Source organism: Chelonoidis abingdonii, chromosome 11 (assembly GCF_003597395.2).
Source record: "Chelonoidis abingdonii isolate Lonesome George chromosome 11, CheloAbing_2.0, whole genome shotgun sequence".
In the NCBI taxonomy this organism is placed as follows: domain Eukaryota; kingdom Metazoa; phylum Chordata; order Testudines; family Testudinidae; genus Chelonoidis; species Chelonoidis abingdonii.
In genome coordinates, this window is record NC_133779.1 from 38,792,302 (window position 1) to 38,808,192 (window position 15,891).

The following is a 15,891-nucleotide window of genomic DNA, read 5'->3' on the forward strand; positions in this document are numbered from 1 at the left end:
AGCAGGTGCGGTGGGGAGGAGAGAAGAGAATTTGCCAGAATATTTCCTGTACTATCTGGGACCTGGAACAGGGATTCTTCTGGCACCTGCTCTGTCCATCTGAGGGTCCTTATGAGAGCTGCGGTCAGTGCTTTCGAACCTGGAAGACTAAAGCTGGGTCCCTATAGCCATATTTAGATACCTACATGAGGGACCTGTTTGTTGAGGCACACCCAGCAGCTCCAACAGGAGCCTAACTCAAGGCAGCCAGGTTTGAAATTCTTGGCCAATATTTACTTCCCTCTAACTCCTGCCTGTATCTGATGGGGCCACATGCTCCTGTGGCAGCCCTTGGAGGACTAGAGCAGTGAATGGTGGGAATTGGAGCCCTCACTTTCCTCTCTTCCCACCCAGCTCTCTTCCTCCTCAATAGAGAAGTAGAATCGTGTGAATTTATTCCCTAAATTAGCGTTTCTTCCCCCTGATGGATCTGTGGTACTTAGCACCTCTGACAGCTTCTTGTGTCATCACTGCCCAGGGTCCAGTGTAGAGAATAAGCGTCTCTTTCTAATCACATTCTGTTGCTTTCCTGTGCATTCCCCAGGTTCAGAGGAGGAAGCTGAGGCAGGGCTTAGAGAGGACAGAGCAGAGCAGATGAGGGATCTTGCCGAGCCAGCTGGAGAAGAAGCAGAGCTGCCAGCGGACGGGGACATTGAAGAGGAATTCAAAGTTTAGCCTAGTTTGCTACAGCTACCGGAGAGAACAGATAGTTGTTTTCTGCTTGAACTATGGTGTTGGCTTGGAATCTCCTAACTTCTCTGTGCCCCAGCAGGATCTTTCCCACCACAAATAGGGTGCCATTGCTTAAAAAAAGCCATATACCTGTTCCAGGAGGGAGTCTGCTCCTTTTGTTAAACATAGATTAGTCATAGGTCCCAGAGTGCAGGTGACCTGAGAGAAAACCCACATTGAACGTCCCAGTGGCGCTTGCTGTGACTGATGCATACCCTAACCAGCCTTGCTCCCTCTTAGTTCTGTCGATAGGTCGCTACGGTGAAATGCTGCAGTTGTCTATTTTGAGTCTTATTTTTAATACAGAAGCTTTTTTTAAAACAAAGTTTATCGGGAGTAGAGTACTGAAAGGTTTGTTTAATCCAGGTATCTATTGCCACCGTGGAAGACCAAGCCCCTCGCTGACTGGCAACTCCGTCTTGTGCTGGTTTGATTGGTTTCTGTACAGCCCACACGCCGCCTGGGCCCCTGGCTGACTAATTCTTACTGCCTAACCCTGAAGTATTTCTGGGTTCCCCTCCCTGTTGTCACCCCAGCTGAGATACTGAAGAATTTCTCGTCTATTCTGTGCTGTTACATTCCTTTAGAGTTCAGAGCTGTAAAAGGTACAGCTCTGCATATGCATGCGGCTGTAGAGAGCAATTGCACATTAAAATGTTCACAGGGATGGCCCATACTCTGGTTCCGGTCACTCCCAAGTCTGCAGAATCTCCCTGAGCCATTGCAACACCAGGCTGGAGTGCTGAGTTTCTTTTTATGTGCAGAGGCAAAAGAGGTCATGGTCCTGTGATTCCTTCTGTGGCACCCAGCAGGGCGTGTAAGGTCGTCTCTGTTCAGTACAGGTAAAGCCAAGCACCAGGCATAGGCTCTGCACTGAACAGTGATAAGCCTCAAGCCCCCATGCCTAGAATATGTCTGAGGAGATGCAATCTTAAGTGCTGCCACCCTACTAATTTGCCCCTTAGTTCTGCCTGCTCTCCTAGGCTTCCTACCTGCTGTTAGATAGGAGTTGCTTCAGGTACAACTGCACTGGCGCTGGAGGTATAATTTCCAGCTCGAGCAGACATACGCGTACTAGCTTTGCTCGAGCTAGTGCACTAAACGTAGGAGTGTAGCCTGTGGCGTGAGCACCACCCAGAGGGCAAGCCCTCCCAGACCCCTAGGTATTTGCACAGGTACCCCCAGCGTCCGCTTGTGCCGCTGCGGCTGCACTTCTGGGTTTAGCATGCTAGGTCAGTCAGATCTAGGGTGCAGACATCAAGCTGGAGATGTGCTTTCCATCTCTGGTAGAAGTGTAGATGTACACTTAGTGGCTGCGCGGCAGGGACTCAGGTCTGTGGTCCCCATGCTCAGCACTCTTCTTATCTTGCATGTGCAGCACCCTTCATTGGGCAGGGCTGAGCCTCCCTCAGAGCTATCCTGATAGCAGCATTCATCCGTTCACTCAGCAGATGTTATGCCCTCGGCAGGCAGGTGCTTTGTAACAAGGGAAGATTGTAGCTGGAGCAGCCATCTCTGCTATTATGTGCTTCTGATGCAAACAGCACTTAAACTCAAATAAGAGCTGTCATTCAGCAAGCTGACACGCAAATTACTGAAAGATGTTTGGAGTTCTCTTGCATACTTTGTACATCTTCGAAGGGATAGAGCGCTCTGCTTAATAGCAGCTGCACAGAGCAGCACTCACTGCAATTACCTGGGTGTGGTAACACATCTTTTGTATTAAGACTTGAGTGTTGATGTTCCTAGAACCCCAGTTACCTAAAGAACAGTTGTACAGTGGTGATCAGATAGCTGGCGCAGGAAAGCACTGTGTGAGCGACTGCCTGAAACGCCCCATCCCTGACTGCTCAGCTATTGTAGAGATGCCTCTGCTGAAATAAAGGGCACAGTTCCTTCCTGATTGACTTGAGAAGGGTCTGTACCATATTAAACAGCTGAGCTGTGGCTTGGCTCATTCTGTATGTGAGACCTACAAGGTTGGAAGGCAAAGTACATACGGACCGTCTCCGTGTGTCTGCCAGAAGCTGGTTTGATCCAAGTTTGGGTACATGACTAAAGAGACCTGCTACCTACTTTATCCCATGGCTTCTGATCAGTCCATCCAAGGGATGGTCAGTCCAAAGGGCTCCCTAATAGCCATCCTTATTTGAAGGGTCTTAAGGCAATTATAATGGTACCAGTGAACTGGGATACGGTGAAACTGCATGTACAGGGAAGCCACTGTAAAGGGTTGGCTATTTGATGTAAATTTTTAACAGTGAATAATTAGCCATTGGAACAGTTCATGAGGGTCTCCATCACTGAGAATTTTTAAATCAAGATTGGGTGTTTTTTTCTAAATGATCTGCCCTAGGAGTTATTTGGAGAAGTTCTGTGGCCTTTGTCAGACACAGGAGGTCAGATAAAATGATCACATTGGTCCCTTCCGGCAGTGGCATCTGTGAACTTGTAACATGCAGATTGCAGTTCCGGTGAATGAAACCTTCCCTAGGAATGGATGTTTGGGGAGCAGGAGGGAGAGGACAAGCTGGACTCTGGAGGGTGGGTGGGTGTGTGTGTTCCCAAAATCAAGGGACAGCTTGCAAAGAGAACAGATTATCTTCTCTTCCCAGCCTCATGAACTCTGCTCTGCTTTGCCAGCCTTCACTTTTTAACAGAGTGAAATTCCATTAAAATAGAAAACTTGCAAATGACTCTGATCAGTTGAGCTGTGGTCCCATCGGGCAGCAGAGCGAGCGAACAAGTGACTCATAGGTGGGGGTGGGAGCTCTGTTGGGGGAGGAGGGAGGGAGCCTCATTAAACCTTATATTGATCAAAGGAAGAAGGGGCTTTAAAATGTGCTGTATTTTTGAAGCGTTCTTTAAAGATTTATGCTGCTCTGCAGAGAGCCTTAAACATGGTGTCCCTCGCTCAATATCTGTTAAACGTCTCCTCGGAGGAAATTGCTGGAGAGAGCATGTTATGGTGTCTGGCACATCACAAACCATCACTTCCAGAGGTGTCTGCCTTTTTCAACTCCAAGGGCAAGATTAAGTGAGGTTAGGGATCCTGCTTTTGCTGGCTTTGTCTCAAAACTTCAGGTTAAAAGGGATGCACCCTGCATCTTCCATCCCCCATTGTTAAGCTTCTTCAGTCTGAACTGCAATCTACGGTTCATGCAGAGACAAATGGCCGCTGTATTTATATTTGTTTGTTTTTTCACTCCCTGACATCTTGGAAGGGGCTGGAAAACGAAGCCGAGACTAGAGTCTAAAAATAAGCGTCAAGTGTTTGCAAAAGTGTATTTCTATCCTTTGTGTGCGTGCGCGCAGCAGGTTCAAAAGTACTTTGCGAAAGAGGCATTTTCATTTGAAACTGCTCTTGTGTCTGTGAGCTGGACCGAATGATTGATTGGCAAGCCCGCAAGGTGGCAAGGACAAACACACGCACTCTCAGTGGCTGTCGTCTCTCTTTTTGTACTGCCGCTTTGTTGATAATGGGAAGGCAGAATAATGCTTGTTCTAACAGCCACTGCACAGTGGGTCACAGGCTTCTGCGTGGTCGGAACATTCCAAACTCCATCAAGTGTTTAAATTTTTAGTTTCACTGAGAGCTGCTGACTCTCAATAATTGAGGAAGGAGATAAAATTAGCTTTGTGGGATGTTCGCGCCCTGGTCCCCCCAAATAAATCCAGAGATGCTTTCTGGAATCCTCCTTTGGGGAGCAGGGAGCTGTTGCACAAAAGACAGATGAACGAGTCAGATTTTTTTTCCATTTGGAAGCGTTAATTGATTTGGCTCAAGTTCAGATGAACAGGGAAGAGGAGGAGCTGTAAATGCTCAGCTCTGCTTTTAGCAGGGTTATTTGAGGTGCTGCAGCCACATAACTAGGGTTTGGTGGGAAGTGAGTTAAAATCCTGCATTCTCTGTGGGGAGGTGCGGCTGTTATACGCTTTCTCTCAGGGTGGGCCAAGCCTATTGATTTTTTGGGGGGAGGGGAGTGGGGGTCCCACTGACACATTTCTAAAAAGGCCTCATTTGCCAGAGGGTGGTGCCCAGCACTTTGTGTTGTGTGTTAAGCTGGGCCTCCCAGAATCACATGCTGCTTTTGGCACAAACCGTAACCTGGGACAGCTGGGTTTCACTGTCTGTCCTGTGTGCTCCTATGCAAGGCACTTAAACCAATGTGATCCAAAATTGGCCTCTCGGATTGGGTGCTCACCCTGAACCTCTGGAGGCTTGATTATCCCAGGGGGCTGAGCTGAGAGCTGGAGTCCCAGCGCTGGGCCCAGTTGCTGTCAGGGTGGGCACCCAAAAGTAGTGAATTACCCCTGAAAATGTCAACCTGGGCCTGAAACCAGGATCCCACAGCCAGCCCAGAATCAGAATGCAAAACAAAACCAACTTCCTGCGGTGTTCTCCAGCAGGTAAAGTGGGGCATTGGGACAGTGGCCTTGGATGTGAAAGTGGTGCAGGAAGGACCCCTTCAGAGAGGCAGTGGGCAAATGCTTGTCCTGAAATCACCCCGAGGTTAGAAGATCTCTCCCCACAGCACCAATCTTCAGTCTTAAATGGGCTGCTGTAGAGAAGTGGGTCTCAATCTCTTCCATAGCAAGACACCTGTGCCCGCTGAATCATCATGTAGCTGAAATCTCACCAAGAGCCTCCACCCCATTGAATGATGTGAGGAGAAGAGAGAGCGGTTGTGACCTCCTGACTGGCCCTGCTGTAGGGTATTTGTCTTGCTAAAAAAATCAAGCTGATGAACTGCAGCACAAGGAAGAGCAGAAACCATTTTCTTATGAATAGTGTTACCCACTCTGTGCTCCCCCTGCAGAGAAAACAAAGGGGCTCGCCCACACCCCTGGAGGGCATGTTAGTGTGCTGTACATCCCTTCCAGAGCCGTGGGCCGTGGTTTCCACATCCTCTCTGGCAGCCGCTATTGTGGCTGTCATAGCAAGGAGCTAAACCTGCTTCTGACAGCCGTAGATTTGTAAGGCCATGAGGCTGTTCTAGTCTGATCTCTGGCGAAAGGAGCCCGGGGACCTCGGTCATTCCTGCCTCAGGCCCACATCCCGGGGTTAAGCTCAAAGCATCTCTCTTAAAAAGAAATGTCAAATCTTGATTTAAGGCTTCAAAGGATGGTGAATCTGCCACATTCCCAGGTCAGATGTTCCAGTGAGTAATACCCCTCATTGATAACATGCACCTAATTTCTACCCTGAATTTGGCTAGCTTGTGCTTCCAGCTCTTGGATCATGGCATTCCTTTGGATGCTATCACATTCCCTCTCCTGTGTCAGAGCCTCTGCGTGGGTTCTGCCATCCCTTGCCATGTGGGCACCCCCCCCCCCATGCTGTGCCATGTGAAAGGCAAATGCTGGGGTTGGGAGAAGGCAGGCTGGATGCGTTCCCTACGTGGCAGTGAGAACGATGCAGTGCAGTGTGCAGGCCACTGGCTGTTTAGCTAGACTAATCTGCATGCATGTTCAAGGGAAAGAAAAGAGAGAGTGAGTGAGTGTGTGTGTCAGAGCAAAGCATCCCCTCCCCTGCTTCATGTCTTATTGCTGCCAGTGGATGCTCTGAGATCATGAAGACTAGGGCAGGAAGAGACTTCAGGAGATCATTTGGTCCAACCCTCTGCTCAAAGGAGGACCAACCCCAAATAAATCATCCCAGACAGGGTTTTGTCAAGCTGGGCCTTAAAAACCTCTAAGGATGGAGATTCCACCACCTCTCTAGGGAACCCATTCCAGTGCTTCTCCACCCTCCTAGTGAAGTAGGTTTTCCTAATATCCAACCTAGACCTCCCCCACTGCAACTTGAGACCACTGCTTCTTGTTCTGTCATCTGATACCACTGAGAGAACAGTCTAGATCCATCCTCTTTGGACCCCCCGCTCTTCAGGTATTTGAAGGCTGCTGTCAAATCCCCCCTCACTCTTCTGCAGACTAAATAACCCCAGTTCCCTCAGCCTCTCCTCACAAGTCATGTGCCCTATCCCCCCCAATCATTTGCATTGCCCTCCACTGGGACTCTCTCCAATTTGTCCACATCCTTTTTGTAATGGGGGACCCAAACTGTATGCAGTACTCCAGATGTGGCCTCCAGTGCCGAACAGAGGGGGGAAATCACTTCCCTTGATCTGCTGTCAGTGCTCCTACTAATGCAGCCTAAAATGCCGTTAGCCTTCTTGGCAACAAGGGCACACTGCTAACTCGTATCCAGCTTCTCATCCACTGCAATCCCCAGGTCCTTTCCTACAGAACTGCCACTTAGTCAGTCAGTCCCCAGCCTGTAACGGTGCATGGGATTCTTCCCTCCTAAGTGCTTCTCCTTGTTGAACCTTTTAGCCCAATCCTCCAATCCCTACCTTCCAGCATACCACTTCTCCCTCCCTATCTTAGTATCATCCGCAAACTTGCTGAGGGTGCAATCCATCGCATCATCCAGATCTTAAATGAGGATGTTGAACAAAACCAGCCCCAGGACCGACCCCTGAGGCACTCTGCTTGGTACCGGCTGCCAGCTAGACATCGAGCCGTTTATCACTACCCGTTGAGCCTGACAATCTAGCCAGCTTTCTATCCACCTTTATAGTCCATTCATCCAATCCATACTACTTTAACTTGCTGGCAAGAATACTGTGGGTGACTGTATCAAAAGCTTTGCTAAAGTCAAAATATATCACCTCCACCGCTTTCCCCATATCCACAGAACCAGTTATCTCATCACAGGAGGCAATCAGGTTGGTCAGGTATGACTTGCCCTTGGTGAATCCATGTTGACTGTTCCTGATCCCTTTCCTCCAAGTACTTCAGAATGGATTCCTTGAGGACCTGCTCCATGATTTTTCCAGGGACTGAGGTGAGTCTGACCGGTCTGTATTTCCCTGGATTCTCCTTCTTTCCTTTTCTAAGGGGCATTATTTGCCTTTTTCCAGTTGCCACAAGTTTTCAAAGATAATGGCCAATGGCTCTACAATCACATCAGCTAACTCCCTCAGCACCCTTGGATGCATGAGATCCAGGCCCATAGACTTGTGCATGTCCAGCTTTTCTAAATGACTTTTTTCCACCTGCCATGAGAATTTGAAATGCACTGGGATGCATGTTAAAGCCTGTGCAGTAATGGGGGGCAGGCAGGGGAGATCAGAGTGAAGCCAAAGGGGTGGGGGTGGATTTGCAAACCTTTTGGGGTAGAGGAAGCTGTTCAGCAGGCTTATGAGGTAATATGTTGCCCTGTGGGAAATCTGGGGTTGGCACAGGCAGGATGCACTGTGCTACCTTTGGGCAACCCTTCTCTCTGGGGCTTGGACGCTTTGATGGGTGTGCTATGCCCAGCGTAGTAAAATCCCTGAGCTGTCCAGCCTGCCCCAGTGAGGGGACATGCAGCCTCGGAGGGAGCTATAGCCAGATGAGGACAGGGCCACCCCTTCTGGGAGGGGTGTGTGTGCAGTGACCGGGGTTTATGGTGCAGCGCCTCCTGTTGGAGAGTCGAAGCCATTCCAGATGAACCCTTCGAGATTCCTCTCCCCCCCCCCCCCCAAAGGAAACTACAACTCGCCACCATGTGTCACTCCCCTCCGTACTGGGGGGCTCAGCAGAGGTGGGGTGATGGTTGGCGCAAGTATAGTGCTGACGTGACATGGCCTTGGCAGGGAGACGATCTGCGCATCCTTTTAAAGAAAATTGCACATAATCGCCTCACAGCCTTCGCTTCTACTCAAGCCTCTGAGTCATAACTGAAGGGCCCTGGAGCGTGACGTTCCTGTGAGATGGAAGTTACCTTGGATGGGGCTGGTGGCGAGGCAGGGAGGTGGGAGAGACGAGCAATCTGACATCTCCTCTCAGCCCTCCATCCGACGGGGGTAGCGTGAGCAGCATGGCAGGCTAAGCCGACGGGCATTGTACACACCTCAGTGTCCTGGGCCCTGCTGAGCTGGGTGGGTGTTTGTTGTTCTCATTTAATGTCACTCCCCCAGTTCCCCACCAAACACACATTACCTGAGCCGAAATGTGACCAGGCTGTGAAATTGATTCCTCTAGAAATGGTTTTTCTGCAGCACTGAGTCACTCCTCTCAGACCCATCAGGGGACACACAGTGAAGGGAGCGTTCTTAACTCCGAAATGCTGCTCTCAGCACAGAGCTTCCAAAGGGAGCTGGTGCAGGATGTGAGGAACGTGTGAAAGCTGGTGAGGGCAGGGCATGGGGGTAACCCAGGTTCAGCAGCTGCAGGAGATCACCCTGAGCCATCCAAGCTCAATGAGACTAGACTGCCGGGAACCTCTCCAGCTGGTAACCGCCTGAGCCTTGCTGTACATGCACATTTCTCTCTTAGACACCTTGGTTTAGCTTGTGCCAACCAGGAGTTACAAAAGTTATTGAAGGGAAAGTTTGTTGTGTTCCTGCCCCATCTGTGTTTTGGGAATCTCTTGCTCTAATGACCCCAGGCTTGGGCCACTAACACTATCCTATGCCCCTGTGAGGAACAGCAAATGTTGAGATAACCCCAGGAAGTGTGTGGATCTTAGTGCACTTAGAAAGCAACACCCATCCTGAACTAGAGCAGAGCTAGTGTTCAGCTAAGCATGCCACCTCCCCGCCTCTGGCCCTTCTCCCACCTGCCTGACCCTGGTTCCCGCTTCCTTTCCAGGACAGGTGCCTGACGAGGAGGCCGCGCCAAATGGGCAGAACCGCGGCAAAGGGCTGCCCAAGCCGGTGTGCATGAACGGGACGGAGCCAGGACAGCTGAGCACCAAATCGAAAGTGGAGCGGCGGGCGAGCGCCTCGTCCAACCCCTCGCGCAAGGCCTGCTCTGCCAGCAGCAAGATCCGCAAGCTCTCCACCTGCAAGCAGCAGTGAGCCCGACGCGTGCACGGTCTTCACAGGTACGTGACCTGCGCTGCCTGTAAGCAATGGGGGGTGACCAGCAAACCCCCCTGCAGCCTCCCCCTCGTCCTCGGAGGGATGGGAGGAGCCATGTGAGTACGGCCAAGCCTGCTGGGGGTTACGAGCAGCACAGCTCCTAGTGGGAGGAGGGAGCTGGCTGCTTTGCTTCCTTCTCCAGTGATGTGGGGGGGTCTCTCCATGCGGGTGTCTCCATCTGCCATGGCCAAGCTCTGAGGGAAGCAGCACCCGGGCAAGGACACCCCAGCCCCGTCACTGCAGCTGTGTCCCGGCATCCCAGGGCTCTGGGGACTCTGCCCTTCGCAGGGCTGGTCGCAGCTGTTGGAAGCCAAAGGGAGGGGCAGCATCCATTGCCCTTGGGGTGCTGAGGGCGCAGGGATGGTACCACTCTGCTCTCACTGTCGGCACCCGTGTCCCACAGTGATGGAACCAGGCTGAGAACCTGCCTCCATTTGCACCCGCCTCCCTGTCCTGCTGCCTCTTGCTGGCTCCTGGGCTAGGAGCAGTGGGTCAGACTCAAGCAAAATACACTGTTGGTCTCCCAGGACCTGACTCCCATCCATGCACACATCCACAGCTGCCACCCCTGTTACGTCCTGAGGAAGTGGCCAGTTCAGCTGCCTGCGGTTAGCAGGCTCAGGGTGAATGGGCCTCAAGGCAACTGCAGAGCAGCGTTGCCCAAGGTGCACAGGAGACCCTGGGGGGCAGTGGAAGGCCCATCGTATTCACCCCTGGAGAACCTCCACTGTCCCCACACTCTGTGTAGCCCTGGCATATGGGCAGTGCCCTCAGGATGCCAGGAGAACAGGCTGAGTGTGCCTATTGCCTCCAGGATGTTCCCCTTCCAGGAAGAGGTTAAGTCAGTCCCCCTTCCTGTGGCTGGTGTAGCAAGGGGGCCCAGCTGAGTCATCCTGGCCCAGGGCTCCATCCTCCAGCTGCTCCTCGGCTCAGGCAAGGTGGATGCTTGATCCCCTGTGTTCTGCAGCCCCACCACCTGCTGCAGAAGGGGCCGGGGCAGAATGCCAAAGACACGCGTGGGCCTTGAGCACGGATCTGCCCTTTGGAAACCATGCCAAATGCATGCACCCCCCGCAGCATCTGGCTGAGCTGAGAGGGGTTGCAGCTGCTGCACTGTAGCTGTGGGGAGGGAGTGGGCATTGCCCTGACCCTCAGCCCTCACCCCCGCAGCCTTGCCTCTGTTCCGCAGGGATGCTTCGGCAGAGTTGGTGTGTCAGAAGAAGCCTTGCCCTAAGGCTGAGACGCCAGGCCAGAGCTGCTGGCATAAGCACAGAATTTGCCCCAGGCCTCCTCCTGGGTTCAGGCTAAGGTCCCACCATGCTAAACCCCTATCCCCACCCCAGGGCCAGCTCCCATTAACACATGCTCACACTCTAAGCCACAAGTTCCCATACTGCTGCCTCTTCTGAATGGGATTTGAGACAGTTTGAAGGGGTCAAGGGCGGAGTGGAGCAGGACTTGCTTGAGCAAGGTGAGCTGGTGCTCCCCTGAGAGAGCAGCTTTAGACATACAAACCCCGATGCTAATCCCAGGTGGTGGGTGCATGGGCCGGCGGCCATGCCATCCCACTCCCCATCTCAGCTGGCTCACGTACGTGGCACTCGCAGAGCTGCAGAGCCCTGCCTGCCCTCCACCCCCTCCGGCAGCTCTGCTGCCGCTCCAATTCACAAGCGCAGGCAGCACTGACTCATCCCTGGTCCCCGCTCGCTCTTGTCACACACGCTCCATGGGGCCGGGGTGCTGGTATCTGGCTCCTGACCAGCTTGGGGGGGTGAAGAAAGCCAGGAATAAAAGCCCGTTCCTCCCCCTGCAGCTGGCAGGCCGATGTACCAGGCCCATGTGGTGACTTTAATTCATGGCTGGGAGTGAGTCACCTGGCGGGGGAACTAGCACTGTGGAGAGAAACCTCGGCTGGTTTTCCTCTCCCTAGTGCTGAAGCCATTTCCCTCCCTCCACCCACTTGCTGGAGATGGACCCTTCAGCCTGGTTCGCTCCTTGCAGTCAGATCTCAAAGCATAATTCCCCAGGGTTAATGAAAGGGGCTCGGGCAGGTTACAGGCGCAGGTGGCTGCTGCTGTCCTTTCACTTCGGTTAACACCTGGAAACATTTAAAAACGAAACAAATCAACCTCATCTGTTCCTTGCCCTTAAGGGAGCTTTTTGAATTCGTTTTCCTGCTGCTTGTGTTGGAGAAGGAGACTAGAGCAGTGAGGCGGATCAGTGTGATTGGGGAAGGGCCTAGTGCCCCCTCTGAGATGGGGGCTCCTGACGTGCCAGGCACTGCTCCTTCCCTGCCTACAATCTCCATAGACAAGGCAGCTACTGAGAGGAAGGAAGGTTTATCATCCCCATTGAGGCCAGAGAGGTGCCAGTGGTCACAGGGAGAGCTGGTGGCAGAATCAAACCGAGAGCTTCTTAACCACGTGGTCAGCTCCTTGCCTGCCTTGCTCTAGTTCTCCTGCAGGCTGGCGCTGCTGGGGGCGGGTCTTGGCTGGCGCTGCCGGGGGCAAGTGGAAGGGTGTCTGCTGCTGGTGGTTTAACAGGGATGTTTCTCAGGACTGGGGGTATTCGTAGCCTCCTTTTTTAACAAAATCTAATTCTGGGTCATAAATTACCCCCCCTCCCATCTGATTTAACCCCCTAGCTGTGAGGCAGAAAGTCCCACTAGCCGTTTTACAGACCAGGCACACAGCCGTAACGGGCCTTGTCCATGCTCTCACCACAGAGTCAGGGTGCCTGGATGCTAGTCCCAACTCTGCCACTGGCCTGCTGGGTGACCCTGGTCATGTCACTCCCCCTTCCTGTGCCTCAGCGTCCCCAGAGGGGTTAGTGAGACTGACCACCTTGAAGTATTGGGAAAAACTGATGGCTGAAAGGTGTGATGGAGGCGCAGGATATTTTATAGGGCTGGGGGCAGGGCCTCCTGCCTGGTCTGGTGGGGCTCTGTGGTCTCCTGATCCCTGTCCCTGTGGCTCTGCGTGAGTCTCACCCTCAGCGCTGCAGGAGCATCTTAGTGACGACCGGCCTCTGGAGGGAGTCTCTAGGGATACCTCTGGACTGCACATCGAATCTATCTGGGGCTGTGGGGTTAAAACCAGCAGTGTAGGCAGTGGGACTCTCAGATCCGGGACTCTCACCAGCTTTCAGCCCAGACATCTACATGGCGTGAGCCAGAGACCCAGCGCCACCGGTTTTTCTTTGCTGTGTCCATGTTCCCTTGAAGGCTCAGTGGTGCCTGTGTTAACAGCTGGGCTTTGCCCATGCCAAGACATGCTGGACAAAGCGGGGGCTGCAGGGGCTGGTGTAGGATGGGAGGCTGCTGCTGTTGAGAAGTCCCACCCAAGACCCTTCCTCCCTCTCTCACCTGTGTGATTGGAGAGCATTAGGTTGAGATCCCACCTGCTGCCCAGGCCTTGTGGTGGCCACTGACTTAGCCTGGCACTTTACCCTTGTGTGTGTGTAACCCCCACCGTTCTCCCGCCTGTAGTCAGCTGGAGCCCCCAGGCACCAGTGGTGCAGTTCCCCCTGGGCTTGGAACCAGGCCAAAGCCGCATTCGGGGAAAATCAGACATGTGCCACCAGCCTGCTGCCCATGTTCCATCCACCTCTAACATTGTCTCCTCTCCTCTCTTCCCCAGAGCCTGTTTTGGAGCCTGGGCCAGCCTACGCCCCGTCATCCTCGCCCCAGCTCCGTCTCTCCCAGGAGCGGACTATGCCTGCAATCCAAAAAGAGAAACCCTGGAGGAAAACAGAACCGCCACCCCTCCCTCTCCCAATCCCTTTCTCAGCGGCGCCCGGCCCTCAAAGCCGGCAGGAGCCCTCGACCTCCCCCCATCTCTCTCCCCAGCTACACCCATGCTGGCCACTCCTCTGCATCGACTCTTTGCCAATCAAGACACCACCTCTGTTTTTTAATTTGGGAGCTGGAGGGTGAGGTGTGGGGGGGGGGCCTGGGTGGAGGTCTCCTCCCCACTGGGCATGTGGGCGACCCCCCCGCCCACCCTCGCTGAGTAGAATTGTGTAAAGCCATGGCTGTGCACTTTACGTTTTAGACTACTGTTCTAGATACACATATATATATATATATATATTTTCCTCTTTTTTTTGTTTATATTTGCGGTATATTTAGAGGTTCCTACACATCGTGATGTGTTTAAAATAAACCCGATGAGGAAAAGAACCAGGTAGTGAGACCATCCAAGAACTGCATGCTACCCAAGGGCTTGGGAGGGGGACTGGACTGTGTTCTGCGGCGGCTTTTTTTTCTTTTTAGTATTTTATTTTTTTAAGAAAATAAACCAATCTTGCGAGGTGGATCTCCTGGTCGTCCTGCTGCAGGCAGCTGCTGGCAGCAGACCCAGCTGTCCTGCCTGCATAGGCTGGGGTGGCCACTGCTCGGTGGTCCATCTCAGGGTGGAGGAGTGGGGACTCCTGTGCAGGGAAGGCTGGGGGTCTGAGGGGCAAGCAAAGGGAGAGCTTAGGTGTCAAGGCTTCTGGGGTTGGGAAGGTGTTTCTCAATGTCAGAATTCCCCCCACCCCTTCTGCACCTGCCTTCGGTGTGAGGGGGTTGTACCTCTGTCTCCCCGTCTGGCCTCCCTCCCTCAGGCCCAGCCCCAGTGCATAGAGATGCAATTCTGAAAACGATGTATGTGCTGAACTGGGCTCCTTCCCCTACTGCAGCAGCTGAGCCCAGTTTGCTGCCACCAGAGCTGAGGAAGGGGGCCGAGGGAGCAGATTGAAGGCATTTGAGTGGCACAGGCAGAGGCTTGGGAGGTGAGGGGTGGCTCCAGGCCCCAGCATGCCCAGTGCGTGCTTGGGGCTGCATGCTGCGGGGGGCGCTCTGCCGGTCGCCAGGAGGGTGGCAGGTGGCTCAGATGGACCTCCCGCAGGCGTGCAGGAGGTCCACCGGAGCTGTGGGACCAGCAGACCCTCCGCAGGCGTGCGGGAGGTCCACCGGAGCCGCTTGCCGCCCTCTTGGCGACCGGCAGAGCACCCCCTGCGGCATGCTGCCTTGCTTGGGGCAGCGAAATGTCTAGAGCCGCCCCTGCAGGAGGTGGAGCATTGGCTTTCCCCTAAGGTCTAGCAATGCCCTTGGTTGGTCCCCAAATGCATATGGTGTCTCCGGCCCCGCCTGGCCCAGGAGCGCTCTGCTTCCTGCCAGGCCAGGGAGAGTCCAGACCTGAGTCGGAGTAGAGACACATCTCTCCTCTCTGGCTTCCTCCATCATGGAAAAGCCTGTAGCACAAGGCTGAGACTGGGTCTGTGCTGGGGCAGCTGTGGCAGGTGGGTCTCCCAGGTCAGCCCGAGCTCCTGAAACAGAATGCACCCCACTGGCCACTTGGCACCGAAGGGAACATGTTGTGGCTGCTCTTGATGCCAAAGCTGCCCTGAGCCAGCTGTAGGGGGTAGTGGTGCTGCTGAATCCTTGAGGGCCTAGGGCTGTCCCCATATCAGCGATGGGGTAGCAGTGCAGCTGGTCCCTAAAAGCTGGGCCTGGCCCTCCCTGTACTTGCTCTTTGCAGGAATCCTGCTCATCTATCCTGCACCTTGCACGAGGGGCCTAGCGCAGCGGTTCTCAAACTGGGAGTCGTGGTCCCGTTTTCAGGGGGTTGCCAGGGCTGGCCTTTAAACTTACTGGGAGTGAAGTCTGAGTGTTGGCCCTAGGCTTTGGCTTGCCCCTGTGCCCAGGGCCGACTTTGGCCCTGTCAGCAGGACCTGGATGGGCTCAGGCTCCGGTCCCCCTGCCTGGGGTCATGCAGTAATTTTTGTTGTAAGAAGGGGTTGTGGTGCAATGACCTTTAGAGAACCCCTGGTCTAGCGCAGTGTAAATAGTCCCCTTCCCCTCCCCCTCCTTCTTTGCAGGTTCTGGCCACCTGTGTCCTCCATCCTCCTGGAGGAGGAGAGCTCTTCTCTCCATGCGTTCATGCAATGGATGAATTTAGGCTTCCGGTGCCTTTGCGGAATCCTGTCCCCACCCTCCACTTTCCCTCAGCAGCTGCACTGCTAGTGTCCAGGGGTTGGTGCTGGGCATGTCCTGCCCATCCAGCTCCTGCTGTGGTGCTCAGCAGTCACCAGCTTCTTGGAGAGGGCGGCCCCTTCCCCAGCCCAGGGGAGCTGAGCCCAACCCCTCCTGGGCCCACAGTGGAGTGCCCAGCGTTCACCTCCAGCCCTGGAAGGAGCTGTCAGCCCCTGAGCCTCGCTGGGCTCC

The 15,891-nt window shown here is 53.7% G+C and overlaps 1 protein-coding gene across 1 annotated transcript in view; it reads left to right on the plus strand.

Moving 5' to 3' along the window:
- STK11 (serine/threonine kinase 11) overlaps positions 1-13,997 on the plus strand; it is a 74,988-nt gene extending 60,991 nt beyond the window's left edge. The window contains exons 9-10 of the mRNA XM_032788104.2: positions 9,412-9,646; positions 13,322-13,997. Of these exons, the coding sequence (XP_032643995.1) occupies positions 9,412-9,620 (209 nt within the window). The 3' untranslated portion in view covers positions 9,621-9,646; positions 13,322-13,997. The remainder of the gene's footprint in view (positions 1-9,411; positions 9,647-13,321) is intronic.
- Positions 13,998-15,891: the final 1,894 nt, after the last annotated feature.